This window comes from Acipenser ruthenus, chromosome 15 (genome assembly GCF_902713425.1).
Source record: "Acipenser ruthenus chromosome 15, fAciRut3.2 maternal haplotype, whole genome shotgun sequence".
NCBI lineage: Eukaryota > Metazoa > Chordata > Actinopteri > Acipenseriformes > Acipenseridae > Acipenser > Acipenser ruthenus.
This window is the reverse complement of record NC_081203.1, coordinates 6,688,916-6,709,184: the sequence shown is the minus strand read 5'-3', so window position 1 is coordinate 6,709,184 and position 20,269 is coordinate 6,688,916. Positions and strand designations below refer to the sequence as shown.

Below are 20,269 nucleotides of genomic sequence, written 5' to 3'. Positions count from 1 at the left end.
AATTAAAGGTCAGTGAGGGTAATCTATCATTCTCAGGAGACATCTTCATTACGAGCTGACTGGAATCCTCAGTTTTGAAAGATGTTCTGGACTTTTGAGAAGAGGACTGATTTTATCTGCTTTGTAAATATTTAGTTTGAGCGCATGGAGACATTGTGTGCAGCTGGGTTACAAGACACGGTTCACTGATAAATCAAAATAATTTCTGTCTTAATGTTTATATTATTTAGCTGGGCTGAAGACAAGTCTGATTGGTTTATGCCCAATTAGTAACCATTAATTATATTTTTGTGTTTTCCCTGTTGGAAATTCCAGCAGTGACCAGCACTGTTTAGTTAAATGCCATTAGCTTTCTTTTTGTTTACAGGGAAATGATAAGATGGAAATGGCAAAGGTACAATTCAGCTCAAGAGCAACATAAAACAGTAGAAAGGTGCCTTCAAATTTGAGGCTGCATTCCTGTGAATGTAGCGTGTTAACCCTGGAGTAAGTAGCTTCAGATGTCTTTGTTTGTACTGTCCCTATACATGTCTATGATGTGTGCAATCAGTGGTTCTTATTGCAGTTACTCAATGTTGTTTTCACCTGCATTGAATGTTAAAGAAGGCAAATACTGTAGTACTGTGTCTGGATCATTCCCCACCCCACCAATATTACTTCCTTCCACACTCTGTCACACACTTTCCTAATATCTAACAATGCCATGCACAGCCCTTTCCTCTTGAATCTGACCCTGCAGAACCCAGCTTCCGTTTCCATGCCAACACAGAACACCCTCTCGTAATTCTGAACCACAAACACCTAGAACGTTCCCTTCAGTCAGAGTTGCGCCTTGCACTGTACGTGCTAGCGTTTAAAGAACAACTTGGTGTGGATATGAAAGAGTTAACAAATGCATTCTTCCTCTTGTTTAGAGTCTCATTATCTGGTTCAGTCATCATCACACCCCTGTGGCCTCAGCAGAGCTCTCCCCGAATAGCGTCTAGTACACCAGAATGTAACCATTAACCTGGCCCCTGCAACACTCTGGATATTGATGTGTTTCGTACATCTACTCGAGGCATAGTGTTGCAAGGGGACAGGTTATTGGTATCTCTCTGGTGTGCTTACTTCATGTAGGAAGCTTGTGTGCTAAAACAACATTTAAAGGATGTAAACCTGATGATGAGTCCATGTGGAAGAAGAATATAGTCACGAAACAACCAGAAAAATACTTTTGTATAAAATTGAACATAGTTGTTTACTACATTTTACTAGACGCCTTAGAATGACACCTTTCTATATGACCTTTCTTATCATTAGTCCAGTAGTGTAGCATTGGATACAAGTGTGGAAGGGTATAAGGATTTACATTAGCATATAATTGAACATGGTGTTTTGCTTGAATTAATGATGATGTAGCGTATTCCTCATTCCCACTCTCTACACTTCTCGGGACAGTATGCTTCTGTTATCATGCTACAAGCTGTTTTCTTAAGCAGAAATGTGTTCCTGGGTTATACTGTATATTGTTATGGTTTCCTTTTGCCCCAGTCAAAGGATACAGTGCTGTTAACATTTCCATGCTGTGATGATAACATTCCTGTTGATAGTAGCTGGTGAAACTTTCATAATTTCCTTATCATTTCATAAAACATTTACAGCAGTCGCTGTATTTTTTGGTGCAAAGCTTGATTACTTATTTTTGGTGAAATGTAAGTGTTAAAAACAGAAGACTGGGCAAGGCTTTGTTAGTGTGGCACAGATTACGATCTGTACTCCAAAATGATTTATCTGAACATCTGGTTTGGAGTCTACTATACCCAAACCTTTTATTGTTGTTCTTTGGTTAATTGTAATAACAAAACGCCTTTCTGTTGTCCAGTACATTTCGGACTGTTTATTTTGGTAGGCTGTTTGAGTAGCATGAAAGAATTGTGTGTTTAGTTATATTCTGGAATCATCTACTGAGAGTAAATTATTCAGTGTTTTCCCTCAGGACAGTGGCAAAGGGTTGGTCTCATGCTTGGGATTTGTGGCTCAGGGCTCAGTTTTAGTCCTCCCAATGTCTGGTAGATAAGTGTTGTCTTTTTTATTAAAGAGGTGCCAAGTTTAGGAGAGTGAAAAAACTGGAAAATATTTATCCCCAGATGACAAACAGAACCTTTTTGTATTGCAGTGTACGACTAAATGTGAATCCAAGTTTAGTAAAGCATTGGAAAGAACAGAGAAGTATGGTTTAAAAAAACAAACCAAAAAAAAACACATGATAAATTCTATCCATTGGTCTACTGAACTACTGAATGAAAATGTAATACTTTTCAGTATATATCGTGCTGTTAAATTACTAGGGAGTCCCCCTCTATATGAGATTAGTAATAATGTAGTTGATGAGCCACATCCTGTTCTGTACTTGTGTATTCTCTAAACTTGAAGAGTAAGAGGTACATGAGATCTATGGGAAATTGCCTTTAGTTGCATCTGATGCAGTATTTGCTTTTTTAGTTGTAGAACATTTACATAAGGTATTTACAATGAAGTCATTGAAGATGTATTTTCCTTTGTTTGAAAGTCTCATATATATATATATATATATATATATATATATATATATATAATTTCTCCTACAAAACTGAGCTGATATAAAAACAATGTGGCAGCACACCTGTTTTAAATAACACACAACGGGCTGTTAAACATTACCTTCAACCATGATAAGTTAGTGGTTTAGGGGGGGGGGGGGGGGGGGGGGGGGGGGGGGGGGGGGGGGGGGGGGGATAGAAACTGATCTAATCCTTGTAAAGATGCCAAAATGTGTGCTTCTGTTTGCAGATCCCATTTGGGATAACACTGAGAAAGCTGACTGTTTGCACATTCCTTTTATCTTTTCATCACCCTGCAGTTTCCCTTTACCACAGTCTTTCAGTGGCAAAAGTTATTGATGCCAGTAATTTATATTACAACTTGTGCTCATGTTGAGTGCTTGACTGAAGTTACCGAACAGAGCAGTATTTTGTTTTTCCATTTTTTTTGTTTGTTTTATATTATTTAGTTAGTTTTGTAATTATGAAAAATTAGTAGAAATAGTATTTGTTTTGTTATCTATTTCTTGTATAATGTTCTGTATATGTACTTTGCTTTACTTTTCTGTTGGGATTTTTATATTTTTTATTGGGATTGTTAAATATAGTTGAAGTGTAAGTAGCTTAATGCTGTGTTCACACTGGGTCAGTTTAGAGGGTTTGGTCCGCACTCGGTCTCAGTTTTCAGCCTTCATTTTTTTCCCGTTTAGAAAATTGTAATCGTCCCGGTTTTGCTATTGTATCAATCTTTTATTTATTTTTTTAATTTATTTTAAGTACAAAACGGTGTGCTCAGCAAGTTAATAACAGAATAACTTATTAGGTTGTGTTAGCACCATTAAAAAATAAAATTGATTATTTGTTTAATCATTCTGATTATGTGTATATCACATGTTTAAATGGTAATAAGCTGATCTATTTTTTAAATCTCTTTTTGTACATTTAACATGTTTTGATTAAATGACAATATACAGAAAATAAGAAGTTGTTATGATCTGCAATAAATACACCTGATGTTTAATTTGTAAACTATTATTGTGTTATTATAACGGCTTCAGCGTTGCTACAGCGTCAGTGAGCTGAAGGGAAATAAAAAATAACGGAGCAGTAAATGCTGCCATCTTTGAATATACCTTGCAGGAGATACTGTAACCAGCTGAGTGCACTTGCAAACTCCATTGTGAACACAAAGAACTCGGTCCTGGAAAACAATGGAAAAAGACCAAAAAAAAATAACTTTAGCTCACATCCAAATGAACTTGGTCCCTTTCCTCGTCGATAAGTGTGAACAGCAAGCAAATTGATACATTATTTCCAACTAAACGAACCAGAGTGAGTCCATTTGAAACTGACCCAGTGTGAATGCAGCCTAATGTCATTTTCTTACTTCTAAAAATGACACTTTGGCAGGTCTAGCCTAGCTTACATATATCTGAACTAGAACTAAAGAGCAGCTCCTGAACTCAAGTGAAAGTACCTTGACACAGACCTAAAAAAAGAAATAAAAAACAACATCAGAAAAAAAAAGTAAGGGGACAGGAAAAAGCTGTAGGACTGTAACATTTAAAGTATGACTGAGCCTTTCTGGTTTAGCTGTTCAGTATATGTTGCACACAATAAAAATATGTATTTATTACAGCAAGAGCTAATCTGATTCCTAGCCCCCCAACATACAACTCGGCTTATGGATACATCAATTGGGAATCCTATTCCAATGTGACCTACTACACCCGACTCCTGCCACCTGTGCCAGAGGATTGCCCCACACCTATGGGAACTAAAGGTAAGGCATGCCAATTTTACTGGCTATAAATGATGTTTCAACTCCTATGACTTTGACTTTCTTTTTTCTTTTCCTGTCTGCGTTTAGCATCTTGGCTAAAATAAAGCCAAACTCCTGTTCTATCCCGCAATAGAATGGGGCTGAATTACAGTCATTTTCTAATGCCCAGTTTAATTACATGGCACTTATTCCACTTCTGTTGTAAACTGTTGCAGATTGCAGAATATAATCCTGCAGTTTGGTGTCTGACTCAGCATTTTTAAGATGATATTGTGCAATCTGCAATGCAATCAGGTTGCAGGAAGTTTAGTGATTTGTAGATTGGACCTCGGGGCTGCAATCTCTCGGTAGCACCTATCCTTAAGCTATGTCTGGTTTCCGTCTCTTCTCCTTGCACAATTTAACTAAAACCAATATTGCTAAGTGCTGGTTGTGCAACTGTAGTAACAGTGGGGCGTTAAGTAACTGAGGCGCTCGGAGTGAGAACGCTCAGAAAGCACACAAAGCTGAATTTAGAGGAATGGCACATTTGATTTGTTTGTAAATGTGTTTATTTTTGCCTTTTTAATACGCTCTGTATATATACTCCGTACCTTACCATGGTTGGTATTGTACGCGAGTGGTGTTTGTGTCTTGTAAATAAATACTGCACGCCTGTTCAAACCGCGTCTCTGTCTCTGTGCCTGCTTCAGCCACGGTAACAACACAAATCCATCACAAGTAGCCGTTTTAGAAGTTTGATTTGAATAAAAGAATGATTTTTTAAATGCCTACACCATCGCTTTTGTTTACAGCTAGACTACCGTGCTGCAATTGATTTCTATGTTTGTTTCTAAGATACTGGTATTTAGAATTTATTGTCTAAGAATAGAAGTAAACAAAGACAGAAATGAAGTTTTTTTATGTATCAATAAAAAAAACACACGCACACATTTTCTTAACAAATTCTGTTAGTTTCATATATATACATACGATTACAGATTATTATCAACATATATATTACCACTTTACAATGCTTGGTGCCAAAATGTGTCACTCTTGGACATCACATTGCACAGGGCTTAAGGCATCTTGGTGTGAGGAGCACTGTAATTTATTATTATTATTATTATTATTATTATTATTATTATTATTATTATTATTATTATTATTAAATAAAACCACAAAACCCAACCCTATTTCTTAAGGTTATCCTTCAACATTTGGGTAAATTCCCTCAGCAAATTATTCCTTTCATTTAATATATACAATTGTTAATTCCCTATTTCTATTAATTTATTACATTTCTGGTCTCTGTCCTCTTTTATTTCATTAGCGTATTTCTTAAACAATGATGGTGCGCTACTCCTCTGTGATGGTCTCCTTGTTGTAGAATTTGAGGGGGTTTTGGGTGATACTGATGTAGATGTAGATGGTACTGGAGGAGATGCTTCTGCTGCTGAAGGATTTGTTTTTTGCTGCAGCAGCATCGTCTCAAACACAGCAGCTGGTGTTATTGCACTGTGCCCCAATCCCGGTACCTCACTGAGCTCGGTGCTCTGTTTGGACTGAGTCTCATCTCTGGCTGAAAATGAATAATAATATGAATACTACTAAAAATAATAATACATTGATAACTATAAAACAACGCTATATAAATAACTATAAAACAGCGCTAAATTTAGAAAAATGAAATTCATGAAATGATCATTTGAAAACACTAATTTTTCAATTGACAATTCCGTCTGTCGCCTTCACTTGTTTCCTGTAGGTGGCGATCTCCATGCGCTCCCTCTGATCACTGATGAAAAATGCTCAGGAGCGCTCTGAGCTGCTCAGCAGGAGCGGAACTGAGCAAGCCCTTAAATTGATTCTTTTGCGCTGAGCGGCTCGCTTACTTAACACGCCCAATGGTATAAGGCTGCCATTGGTAGAGTGGTGCAGTACCACTTTCATATTGTGACATATTAATGATGTCACAATAAACACTAGACATCCATTCCAGTACCATAGTACCATATCGGAGCACTGAGCAATATTTGGTACAAGTAATTCTATAGGCCTGCAAGTTTCCCATATTAAATCATAGCAACAGCATGGTCAAGATTAGGTAAGCTTTATAAAGTACAAAGAGGTATGGTGAAGCATATTAAAAAAAAAAAAAACATGGCAAGCCATGGTAAATGCATAGTATAACCATGACAGAACTGCAAAATTACCATTCAAATTTACTGTGGTAACCTTTTATAAGGGCATGACAATGGGAGTTTTCAAAAAGTAACAAAATGGAAGGAGAGCAAAGGAAGAGGAGAGCTGGCAATGGTGTAGACATCATTGTTGAGACTGCACAGTCACTGGGGTTTATATAAATACAAGTCATGGGAGGAATATGTATGTCACACAAGATTATTTTCAAAAGACTTATCTGTTCATGTTTTTCTAATAGATTCAAACAAAGTGCCATTTGTTTATACTGGGGTTCAGATGGCTGTGCAATATGTGGTTCTGATTGATGGCAAGTGTTTACTTAAAAGCAGCATCTCTGCAATCCTGGCTAATGTTTTGGTGTATCTTATTCACTATTTACAGATGGCTCCTTAAGCAGAATTCCATTTTTGTTTGCAGAAGCGAGATTTGTCATAAATTAAAATAAGAAAATTGATTTGTTATCATTTTGTAACATAATCTCTTCGTGGAGTTTTTTCAAGTAAACCGTTTTTAAGAGTAAAATTTAACATTTTCAAAATGCATGGGTGGAGATAGATCATCTCTCCTAAACCATTTCAGCTAGCTACTTCATAATCTCAGTGCTATGGAAACTTATCAGGCAAAATCTACTGGGACCCTTAATTTTGTCTATAACCTTTTATGGCCGCCATATGGGGTTCTTGTGGCTTTTTGGTTTCCAGATGATAACACTTTGAGATAGTGCCTTCATACTAGGTACAAAGCTGTATTCTATGATTCTCTCGGTCAAGTTTGATTGTGTGGATCATGCAAGAAAATCTTAAGAACATAAGAAAGTTTACAAACGAGAGGAGGCCATTTGGCCCATCTTGCTCATTTGGTTGTTAGTAGCTCATTGATCCCAGAATCTCATCAAGCAGCTTCTTGTCTCATCATTATTAGGAAGCTCTCAGTTTGGATGCCTTGCTTTTAGGTAGGCTGTTACACCATAATCTCTCCACACCTTCAACACCTTCTCTCGTGTCATTAACCAGCCAGCTGCTTTCCCCCTATTGACTGACATACTTTATCCAATAACTTGCATTGACCCAGAAGACATGGTGAAATGCCGTAGGAAGGAGCAGACTACCTGAAAGTCATAGCTTTCTTAACCTGGTATGGTAACAGATATCTGAAAACACTTGTTTCCTATAACATGCATTTCTTTCAAAATTGCATGCACCTGCATAGCAAATAACAGTACACCCTCTACTAATCTGGAATGATTATATTATTATTATTATTATTATTATTATTTATTTCTTAGCAGACGCCCTTATCCAGGGCGACTTACAATCGTAAGCAAATACATTTCAAGTGTTACAATACAAGTAATACAATAAGAGCTATAAACCCTGTTAGACTGACAGGTGGTTGTAACCTTTTCTCGCTACAGTTCCCTTTAGCTCGGGTGTGAATGATTAACTCCCACTAAAGACAGGAATGGCTCATATTGCTGTGCAATGGGAGTCTGTATTGCAAAATACATGCAAAACCCTGAAGTGTAATGCCCTTGGATTACCTCAGATGTACTGTAGAATGCAGACTGGGTGTTTGGAGTTTAGGAACTTGTATTTCTCAGGAATAGGCTGGAAAGTTGGCAGATTTTACAGCTTAGCTACAACTTGTACAGTCTGATAACATCTTTGAGTTCTGACAAGATTAACCAAACATCATTTATTGTATAAAAGGAGAAAACATACATTTGAGATCTAAGAAATGATGGGAATACATATTAGCTAAGAGGTATTGGATTTCTTTTGTTGGCTCGAAGTATTTTAAGACTGCTTTACAAGCTACTTAATTAACTTTATTGGATACATTTTCTATTTTTCTACCAAAATTGTGGTAATGACGATTTGGAGTAAAGACTTTGGAGAATCTATCCGTGAAGCTTTCTTCTTTTTTTTTTTTTTTCAGGGAAAGTGAAACTTCCAGATTCAAAGTATATCGTGGAGAAGTTTCTGCTGAGAAAGAAGTTCATTCCAGACCCACAAGGAACCAACTTAATGTTTGCTTTCTTCGCCCAACACTTCACCCATCAGTTCTTCAAGACTCACAACCGCATGGGGCTCGGCTTCACAAAGGCTCTGGGCCATGGGGTACAGACATCAAGAATTTACTAACATACTAGCATCTACACATGGGGTTTGGACAGCAGAAATACCTGCCATTTATAGCATACACTTTTGTGTAAATGGACTGTCCGCGAAATGATTGGTGTAATATATAAAAGCTGCATCTCCCTGTACATTTCACAGCAGCTTTCATAGAAGGCTGGTAGTAGGCCCTGTGTTGGAAGTTGCTTCTGTATCCATGGCTATAGTGGGCGGTGTTGTACATTTTTGCAGTACCGCTCTTTCTATTGTATTTCGTTTTGACAAGAGTTTCATCAGTCCAAAATAATGGTTTCACTTAGCCACTTGAAAAGAAAAACCATAAAATTATACACCACTAAAGAGAATCCAACCTTAAATGTAATTATACCTATAAAGATGCCAGGTGCAGCAGTTTGTGGTTTGTTTAGAAAATTAAAGTTAATCCTTTCAGCTCAATGCAAATAAAACCACGCTAACCGTACAGTTGCATGTGCCTGCCAATTAAACGTCAAAAAGATTGGATCATTTCTACTGTGTTGTCTGCACTGAGTATTACTCAATCAATGAATAACACAGTTTTACTTAATTTTTTTACAAGTGTCTTTACATCTGTCTTTTAGTAGAATGCCAGGCCACTTTATTAAGACCTGAAACAATGTGACTTGAAGGATGTTAATCCATTCAGTAATTAATATTTCTCTCAACTGGTGCAGAGAGGTAGGCAGGTAATTGTTATGAAGAATGCGTCATGTTTATCTCGATTATGCTGAATTGGATTGCGATCTGGGAGTTGTGGTGGCCATAGAAGATGTCTGAAGTCTCTGTCATGCTCTTGGTATCATTTGCATATGATTCTGGCACAATGGATGGGTGTATTATTGTCTTGTAAATAGCCATTGCCATCAGGGTACAAGTGGGTGGACCTCAACAATGCTTAAGTATGATTTGGCATTCATGCAGCTTTCTGAGGTCATCAAGGGACCGAGGGTATACTAGGGGAACATGCCTCCACCAAGGAGAAGGCAATCCGATTGTACAGACAGGACCTAATACAGTGGCCAGGCAGTGTGTGTCTGTGTACTACATCTTTACATGCATCTAGAGAGCTGCTTGTCCAGCACTGTTACAATTTGACACATTATTATTTTTGCAGGTGGATGCAGGACATATATATGGAGACAACTTGGATCGTCAGCTTAATCTTAGACTCCTTAAAGATGGAAAGATGAAATATCAGGTAAGTAACTATTCAGCGTTATCACATTGGTTTGATCTCGTTCTTTCGATGGAAATGAACAGAGTTGATTTCAAAGTGCTTTTAGACACCTGTACAATCTAATGGTGTCTTTACTAGAATAAGTGAGGCGTGGGTCTTCATGGTCCTGTATTTCACTGGGTTATCTGTATTTTCTATATTGAACTTGAACCAGGCTGGGTTATTCTGAAAGATGGTAAAAAGAAAGAATTTTAAGTGACGCTTTAAATGAATGACCTGAAGTTAACAAATAGTCTCATATTTGAAATTCAAGTCTTCTGGAAATATGTAAACTAATATGTCAAGGTAGAGAACATTCAAAGCTAATAAAATAATTCCATAAATCACGCTGTCCATGTATCTACATAGTCACATTCTTGGGTATGATAGAACACATCAGGCTGGATTTGTATAACAGTTTATCCCTCAAGCTCAGTGGATATCGGTCAATAACATTTGTCACACAGCTGTATTCTCTGAATCTGTTGGCTAAGTGGACTGTTTGCGGATCATATAGACCAAATGCTTTCAGATTCAGATTTAGTACACAGCTGTATTCTCTGATTCTAACAGTCTACATACTGTGTACCTAGGTCACGGTTGATCTGTTGAAGATTATATTTAGGGAACCGTTTGCTCAAATTTGATGAAATTGTTGTGTGTACACCTACCTCTATAAATTAAGAACAATACTTATGCTAGGTGGTGCAGCGGGTTAATAAAACCTCAGGTGTGTAACTGGTTCACCAGACCTCAGAGCTGTGTGATGTGTAACTGTTTGGTTGCTCTGTCCTGTCTCCAGCTTGTGAACGGGGATATGTATCCACCCACAGTGGCAGAAGCACTGGTCAACATGAGTTACCCCCCCAATGTTCCCTTGAAGAACCAGTTGGCCATCGGTCAGGAAGTTTATGGGCTGCTTCCAGGGCTGATCATGTACGCCACTATCTGGCTTCGAGAGCACAACAGGGTGTGTGACATCCTGAAAGCAGAGCACCCCACCTGGAGTGATGAGCAGCTCTTCCAGACCACACGCCTTATCATCATAGGTAAGAACATGCCAGAGCTAATAGATGGATGTGTCTCCTTTAATGATCTTAATACCAGTGCCCTAAAATGTATAAACCACATTTTTTATGAATCTTATTCCACTGAGTATTAGTTATTGTATATAGTAATGTTTGTAAGTGGGTATTTAGGCCTGCCACTGTTTCTGTTATTAAAAATGTTATAAAAATAAGGTCTTTCTTTGCAAGTGGTCTTTACATACAGTACAGGTGATTTAATAAAGGAAAGGTCATTGTGGGTAGGTGTTAGCGTGGTGTAGGAAGAGTGTCTCGTATTTATTAATTGAATTCACTAAAGACTGACTTGACAATCTTTTGAGAAATTTCCACCTACAACTTCTGTATTCTGCACATTTGAAAACGTTCCAGTTTCTGTATATTGTGTGTTTATGGGATTACTTTCAAAATTCTCCTGCTTGCCTACAAGGCCCTTCATCACACAGGTCCAGAGTATCTCTCCAACCTGCTGACCCGCTATGCCCCTGCCCGCAAGCTGAGGTCCTCTGACTCAGGCCTGCTGGTTATACCCAAGCAAAAGCGCACCACACTCAGAGAGTGCTCTTTTAGCTTCATGGCCCTGACTCTCTGGAACTCTCTCCCAGCTTTGGTGCATGTAGCTCTGTGGCAAAGTGCCCCCCCTGTGTGTGTTATATGTTACGTGTTGTGTGTAAATGTTGGTGTATAGGCATTGGTACACGGGATATAAGCGGTCTGTGTTTCACGTGTGTGTAAATTGTATATTTGTAGTTAGGCACGGGGATGGCACATCACATCACGTGCAAGTAAAAAGTAATATGTGAGCACGGGGAATTGCACTTTAATTAATTCACGTGCAGTTGTACCGAGATTCCAATTGAATGATTGACTAGCAATCGAATCTCGGTACAACTGCATAAAAGCTGCATGTTTTCACTCACTGGGGGTTGGTGTTCGGTGAGTGGAGAACGAGTGTGGAGAAGGAGAAAGTAAATAGTAAGAAAGTAAGAACGTAAATAACTGTCTCACTCACCGTGTTTCGTTTGTCTGTCTGTGCACTGTCTGTTTACTGTCTAGTCCGTTTTGTTTACCTGTTTATTTTGGCACAAGTGCCGTGTCCTGTGTTTTTGGTTGTGTTTAAAACCTTTTATTTTCTGTTTATTAAATGCTGAGCGCAATCACGCGCTCAGCTTAAACCAAACTCCACATCTCTGTCGTTTGTGTTCCTGTCTTCTGGTCTGACGCCACCCACTCTGGCCGTCTTTGTGACACGTGGTGTCAGAACCGGGACAACAGCGCCTCCAGGGCTCAGGCCAGAGCGGGAACCGCAGTTTTTTTTTTTTGTGGAAAAGTAAATAAAAAAAAAAAAAATAAAAAAAAATGGAAGGCTGGAACTGGAGAGACGGCTGCAGTGAGCTGGAGGATCTCCTCGGCAGGTTGGAGGACCAAGGTTGGTGCCTTGCCTGCGGGGTGTATGGGCACACGGTGGCTGTCTGCCCCTTCCAGGAAGAGGAGGAGGAACCAGCCCAAAGGAGGAAGGTGAGCAGAAGGAGGCAGAGAGGGGGAAAAATGAGGAGGAAGCAGAGGGAGCCAAGGTGGTGCACCATGTGCATTGCATATGGGCATGAGGACGAGGACTGCCCAGAGCAGGAGCCAGGGGAGGAGGAGCCCGAACGTCCTGCGCCTGAGTGGGAGGAGCCCGAACGTCCTGCGCCTGAGTGGGAGGAGCCCGAACGTCCTGCGCCTGAGTGGGAGGAGCCCGAACGTCCACAGCCCGAGTGGGAGGAGCCCGAACGTCCACAGCCCGAGTGGGAGGAGCCCGAACGTCCACGTCCCAAGAGGGAGGAGTCGGTGCGTCCACGTCCCAAGAGGGAGGAGTCGGTGCGTCCACGTCCCAAGAGGGAGGAGTCGGTGCGTCCACGTCCCAAGAGGGAGGAGTCGGTGCGTCCACGGCCCAAAAGGGAGGAGTCGGTGCGTCCACGGCCCGAGAGGGAGGAGTCGGTGCGTCCACGGCCCGAGAGGGAGGAGTCGGTGCGTCCTGTGTCCGGAGGGGAGGAGCTGAAGGCCCAAACCCCTATTTTTTTTTGGGAGGGACGAGGGCGTGAAGCTCAGGCTCCACAGCAGCCGCTGTTTTTGCTGCTGAAGGGAGCCCAGCGGAGACGCCCGCCACCAGCTCTACCCCCGCTGTCGGAGGAGCCGGCAGCGCCACCAGCCCTACCCCCGCTGTCGGAGGAGCCGGCAGCGCCTCCACCACCACCCGAGGGAGAGGAGCAGGAGCTGCCTCTGCCTCCACCACCACCCGAGGGAGAGGAGCAGGAGCTGCCTCTGCCTCCACCACCCGAGGGAGAGGAGCAGGAGCTGCCTCTGCCTCCACCACCCGAGGGAGAGGAGCAGGAGCTGCCTCTGCCTCCACCACCTGAGGGAGAGGAGCAGGAGCTGCCCCTGCCTCCACCACCCGAGGGAGAGGAGCAGGAGCTGCCTCTGCCTCCACCACCTGAGGGAGAGGAGCAGCAGCTGCCTCTGCCTCCGCCACCACCACCGCAAGGAGCAGAGGAGCTGGAGCTGCCTCTGCTGCCCGTACCTCCGCAGGGAGTACGGTGGCCGGAGCCCCAGAAAGGGGAGCTGCCGGCCACGAAGAAGGGGGAGGAGGTCTGGAGACCACTTTCCCCAGCAGCAGTTTCGCTGCAGGAGTTCTTGTGGCCGGAGCCCCACAGGAGGGAGCTGTCGGCTATGAAGAAGGGGGAGGTCGGGGGACCACCTGCCCCCGCAGCTTTTTCGCTGCAGGACGGGACCAGCATGCTGTCAGCCGTGCCACTACCGGCAGGGGAGCTGACAGCATTTCCAGCCATGGGCCCACTGAAGCCTCCCTTCCCAGCCCGAGACTTTTGCCTGGACTGCTGGGTATTTAAGGGGGGAGGTGGCCGTTGAGGCCATGTGTGCGTTGCACAAGGGGGGGTATATGTGGCAAAGTGCCCCCCCTGTGTGTGTTATATGTTACGTGTTGTGTGTAAATGTTGGTGTATAGGCATTGGTACACGGGATATAAGCGGTCTGTGTTTCACGTGTGTGTAAATTGTATATTTGTAGTTAGGCACGGGGATGGCACATCACATCACGTGCAAGTAAAAAGTAATATGTGAGCACGGGGAATTGCACTTTAATTAATTCACGTGCAGTTGTACCGAGATTCCAATTGAATGATTGACTAGCAATCGAATCTCGGTACAACTGCATAAAAGCTGCATGTTTTCACTCACTGGGGGTTGGTGTTCGGTGAGTGGAGAACGAGTGTGGAGAAGGAGAAAGTAAATAGTAAGAAAGTAAGAACGTAAATAACTGTCTCACTCACCGTGTTTCGTTTGTCTGTCTGTGCACTGTCTGTTTACTGTCTAGTCCGTTTTGTTTACCTGTTTATTTTGGCACAAGTGCCGTGTCCTGTGTTTTTGGTTGTGTTTAAAACCTTTTATTTTCTGTTTATTAAATGCTGAGCGCAATCACGCGCTCAGCTTAAACCAAACTCCACATCTCTGTCGTTTGTGTTCCTGTCTTCTGGTCTGACGCCACCCACTCTGGCCATCTTTGTGACAAGCTCCCATAGTCGCTCGCTTCAAATCAGCTCTCAAGACCCACTTGTTGTCTCTTGCTTTTAATGTGCTTTAAGCCTGATATCTGTTATTAGCTGTTGTCTAAATGCTATTTCAGGTTTTTCACTCCATCTTATTCGTATGATTCTGCTTGACACACGCATCCACAATGTTTAGAATTGGCATCCTAGCCTTTTATTTAATGTGTTATGCCTATATTTAATGTATTTGCATTTTTGTACTGTTGTATTTAATGTACTATGCCCTGTATTTAATGTATTATGCATTGTTCCTCACTATCTTGTAAAGTGCTTTGTGATGGTGGTCCACTATGAAAGGCGCTATATAAAATAAATATTGATTGATTGATTGATATGTAACAATATGGAGGCACACACCACAAGCACGGGTCTGACCCTCTTGGCACTTCTAAAGGTGTGCTTACAGAGATTTTCACCACAGGGATCAGAATCCATGAATGCAGTGCTACACACAACACTGCCCTTTACATAGAATTGCTTGCGACTTCTGTTAGCGTTTTATATACAGGGGCGGATATTTTCAACATTTCCAAAAGATAACAACATTTTTAAATATGTGGGTATTGGCTTTTGGAAATAATAAATAGTTGTTGGGTTTTTCAGTTGTAATTAGTTTGAATATATTCCGTTTCAGGAGAGACCATCAAGATTGTGATTGAAGATTATGTGCAGCACTTGAGTGGGTACTACTTGCAGCTGAAGTTTGCTCCTGAGCTCTTGTTTGACGTGCAGTTTCAGTACAGGAACCGCATCGCTGTGGAATTCAACCAGCTTTACCACTGGCATCCTCTAATGCCAGACTCCTTCATCATTGACAAGGACGAGTACAGTTACAAAGACTTCCTCTTCAACACCTCCATGATCACCAGTTACGGGGTGGAAACTCTCGCTGAAGCCTTTTCTAAGCAGATTGCTGGGAGGGTAATGTATCTGCTCAGCTTTTAGGAAGAAGCCAAAGGCACTTTTCCACATGCGTTCTCAAAATATTCGTTTTCTCTTGTCGGATATACAGGGTGAGGCATAGACAACATTATTGCAGAACATGTTCCGACGGCTTGGCACAAGGGAATTTGAATGAAACTTTGCAAATACACAGTTGAGTGGCTTTAGCATGTCTGGGGACTTCATAGAGGGCTTTATGAGTCCATATGTCCACCAACACTGTATGTGTTCCTGTTGCCCAAGTCTACTTGTAAATTTATGACAAAACGGTAAAAATATGTTTTGGTCTGTTTATGAATCACCCCTTGTATATAGAAACATGGATATTGTCATAGTTTTTACTAAAAAAAATGTCAATCTTTTTGCAAATTGCTGGTCAAATATTGGAAACAGTCTGGGAGGTATCAGTCATAGCCATGATAACCAGTGATTTATTATGTCTATGGTATCCCAAATACATCATTGCATTGGTGGTTTGTTATAGCAACGTGATGGATAGCGTGCAGTGGGATCTGTAAATTTCTGTACACCACTAAATCCAGCTCTGTGTTTATTCACTAAGATTTCTATATACACATGCTGTATCAAAACATGGTAGAGATTTACTTTAGCTAAGGAACGACTTACAGTTTTACAAAGGACCGCTGTGTTGGCTAGCATTTAAAAAAAAAAAAATTATGAAGAGGGGACATATTTCTCAAGCATTACTCTTCTTGTTTGAAAGCAGAAAGCCCATTTTTATTTATTTTTTAAATGAAGGAGGTTAATGTAATGATATAATTCAGTTTGATTACTCTCAGGTTGTGCGTTTCTCTTTTTATAACATAACATTTTCTCTTCAAAAAGTAGGACTTATGCAAGCAAAGTGACATTAAACACTGTAGACTTATTTCATAGCGTTTCATTTTAAATAGACCTATAACGTTACAGCTGTTGAGGAAATATTGTCGCCTCTCTGTGTTTACAGAAACATTGGGACGAAGTGCGAAACAGCTTTTCATTTAAACTACATCCCATCTTTTCCAAGCATTCAGCAGGGGCCGATTCACAGCAAGCAGGCCACACTTACTCTAGCAACAGCCAGAGAAAAATATTACTGTCCAACTGCATCCTCAATTAACCTGAACTAAAACGGATAATACTTTGTGTCCTGGCAGCATTCAAGCAGCAGTTGTCTAAAAAATCTTATACAAGGATGCTATGACACTGGAGAGTGTAGGCAACACACAACTCTTGCAGAGAAACCATCCTAGGCCTGACAGCATGCCTCCTGAGGAGATGGCTAACACAGGGCTGCTGACAAGGCAAGCCCTGATGAGTGTTCGTTTGCCAGCCCAGTCAGTGTGGAATTGTGTGTTTCAGATTGGTGGTGGACACAATATCAACCCGCATGTTCTGAAAGTCGCAGCAGGGGTCATCGAGGAGTCACGCAAACTGAGACTACAGCCCTTTAATGAGTACCGGAAGAGATTCCATCTGAAGCCTTACAAAACATTCCTGGAATTCGTGGGTAAGAGCCGCTTTCAAACACAACCGCATGTGATTTATTGTGCTCAGAGGATCGAGAGTATGTTTTACAGACTGCATGCAGTCTGGAAAGTATTATTGCAGATGGAAGGCTTTTTTAAGTGAATTTCTGTATCTGAGCTGTTAATCTTCATACAGACAGTAGGTATTTAACTACGTCAAGTACACACTGACATTTTTCTGGGTTTTACCTTGGGATTGGACTGCACAAACCTCTCCTGAATGCCTGATTTTACACAATGTAATGCCCGGTATGAGGTGCTTTGCTTGTGTGAGGGGTTGCAGACACATACTGACATCAAGGCACCAGGAACGCCATAAGGAAAGCAAATTCAACTGAATGCTAAACAAGTCTTTCGCCACGGCTGTAAATTCAGTGTGAAGAAAAAGTTGATATCCATTACATACATCAGCAGTATTGCAGAATAGTGGAGAATAAGAATTAGCAATGAAATGTGAAATCACATCAAAATGTGGCATTCTCAATAACGTCATTCTCAATTAAAAAATTCTAGGTGATGCAAAACTTTTGGCCATAGCTGTAAATCCCCTTTAGTCACTCCGTGCAGAATTGTACCATGTTAAGTTTCCTTTCTATCAATCTGTTTTATAATGTGTTTTTTTAAAGTCCTGTCAGGGCAACTTCTCGAACTCCACAGAGTAAAGAAAAAAAACAAAAAACAGTGCCTAAAGGGGATATACTAGCTACTCTATACAGTATTCATAGCTAGATAAACTATGCTACAATGTTTTGTTACTTTTTAATACCTGGCACAATTACAGAGACCCACATATTTTTTAATAATGTAATACTTGTTTATGAATTTTAGTAGGAAGAGTGAACGCAGTGTTTGTGGAATTTGGCAAGGACACATTTACACATCCTGTGTGCCATCTTTTCACTGCCTAGCTGCTGGTGTGGGAAATTGATCTTTTTTTAATTTAGTTCTATGCAAATATCCTAAAGCGATATTGAGAATTGTTTAAGCTACAGTATGCATACAGAATGTACAACAAAGATATTGCTCTGCGTTTTTAAAATCTATTCCCTACCCAACCGTAAAAAAAAAAAAAATTCTAAAACAGTTCGTCTTGGCCCTCTGAAAGCTAACAGGACTTTAAAATCTTTACATCCACTTTAAACAGTCACTTCAATTTCAAACTGCCAAGCAACCCAGTCCAAATATATATCCTAAAATACTGTCTTCATACACAAAACATTTGTTATGTTTCTAATAGCATTAGATAATTGATGATTTGTCATGTCTTCTGTTAAGTGCTAATTGCAGCCAAGGTCAGGTGTCTGCCAAATAAATAAATACATATAATAATAATAATAATAATAATAATAATAATTTATTATTATTATTATTATGTAGGTAATGACAGCTGCGTCGGACATTATGTGTCATGGGGTTTAGTATGTCACTAACATACACTGTATGGTTAACTTACCTTCTTCATTTCTGCATTTGAGGAGGTGATGAGGAGTTGGCAAAAGAATTGGAGGAGCTTTACGGAGATATTGATGCCCTTGAATTCTACCCTGGTTTGATGCTGGAGAGTCCCCGCCCTGGTGCTATCTTTGGAGAAAGCATGGTTGAGATGGGAGCTCCCTTTTCTCTGAAAGGTCTGCTGGGAAACCCCATTTGCTCTCCAGAGTACTGGAAGCCGAGCACATTTGGTGGAAAAACCGGATTTGATATTGTCAATACAGCTTCTCTTAAGAACCTAGTGTGCCTGAACACAAAGAGGTGTCCATATGTGAACTTTCATGTCCCTATCGTGAATTCAGGAAGACGACGGAAGTTAAAAAAACCATCCACAGAACTCTAACTTTGAAAATTAGGAGGTTTTCAATATTTAAGTTGTGGTTTACAGTAAAGAAAAAAAATATGATTTACATTCCAACAATTTAAATTAAAAGGAGGTCAATGTATGTCCAATTCTACAATACTATAACTGTACAGTACAAACAGCTGGAAATTTCTCTTTTTGACTGTTGCAAAGATGAGACCATTTGTGTATTCCAGTGCCCAGTTAGCCACCACTGTTTCCAAATCCAGAACGGAACCTAACAATAGGAATGATCTACCCACCTCTAATAGTGAAGTGCACTTGACTTTTTCAAATTGATGATACAATAAATCTAAAAGATAAAGAAGCCACCACTGAACCTTGCTCAGCACATGATACAGGTGAAGCACAGAGTCAAGTCACTGCCAGTTTTGACTCCTTTCCACTAATAAGGCAAAATCCAGACCACAACTTCCAAAGAGGATGGTTTAAGTGGACTATACAACACCTGGCTTATAGGCTTTGTGTGTCTAATATTAGCCTTCCTAAGTGAAAGAAACCAAGCTTTTTAAGAGTCAGGAATGCTGCTATCGGTAGCTCCACTGCATTCCAGCGATTGCACTGCAACAAACACAAAGGTAGCTTAACTAGAGAAAACCTGGAAAAAGATTAGTAAACCAGACAGCTGCTAAAGACCCTGCCTCATAACGAGTTTAACAAGCACAGTGAGAGAGGGATTAGTGTTGTTTCAGCTGGAGAATTTGAACTTGTAGGTATCTATTGCCACTTCGTGGTTACTCATGTGCCTAATAAAAAAGAGTGAGAGATTGGCTTTCTTTTTTTTTGTTACAGCTAATGTAGGTGATGGCAATGCTTTGTAATAGAATGTATATATTTTTAAAAAGCCTTTGGCAAAGTCCCAACATGAAAGACTTATACGTAAACTAAAATCAGCAGCATACAGGGGGAGGACATGTAATTGTTTACAGAACTGGATAACAAAGGGAGTAATTGTGAGAGGTGTAAATGGGGGGGGGGGGGGGGGGGGGGGGGGGGGGGGGTATTTAGTGGGGTACCACAAGGGTCTGTACTTGGACTCTTACTGTTCCTCATTTATATAAATGACTTGGACCAGATTGTAAAACTTGCAGGTGAGACCAAACTTTGGGGAGCAGTGGAAGCCCAGCTAATTCAAAGGGAATTGGACCTGCTCTGTAACTGGGCAAATGTGTGGCAAATTAATCTGAATGTTAAGAAATGTAAAGTATTGCATAATTGGTTGTAATAATCTATGTTATACTTATAAAATGAACTGGGTGGGAAATAGGGGATGAAAAGGGTCCTGGGGTTATAGTGGAGTTATCATTTAAAAGTATCTCGCCAATCTGGGGAGGCAATTTAAAAGGCAAAAAAGTAAGTTTAGAACAGAAGG

General features: G+C 40.6%; 1 protein-coding gene across 1 annotated transcript in view; it reads left to right on the top strand.

Moving 5' to 3' along the window:
• Positions 1–19,600, top strand: part of LOC117422616 (prostaglandin G/H synthase 1-like) — a gene marked incomplete at its 3' end in the record, with an annotated part of 35,075 nt that extends 15,475 nt beyond the window's left edge. The window contains 7 exon segments of the mRNA XM_058987064.1: positions 4,201–4,344; positions 8,470–8,651; positions 9,802–9,885; positions 10,706–10,952; positions 15,206–15,492; positions 16,876–17,023; positions 18,518–19,600. Of these exon segments, the coding sequence (XP_058843047.1) occupies positions 4,201–4,344; positions 8,470–8,651; positions 9,802–9,885; positions 10,706–10,952; positions 15,206–15,492; positions 16,876–17,023; positions 18,518–18,876 (1,451 nt within the window).
• Between the last annotated feature and the right edge of the window lie 669 nt (positions 19,601–20,269).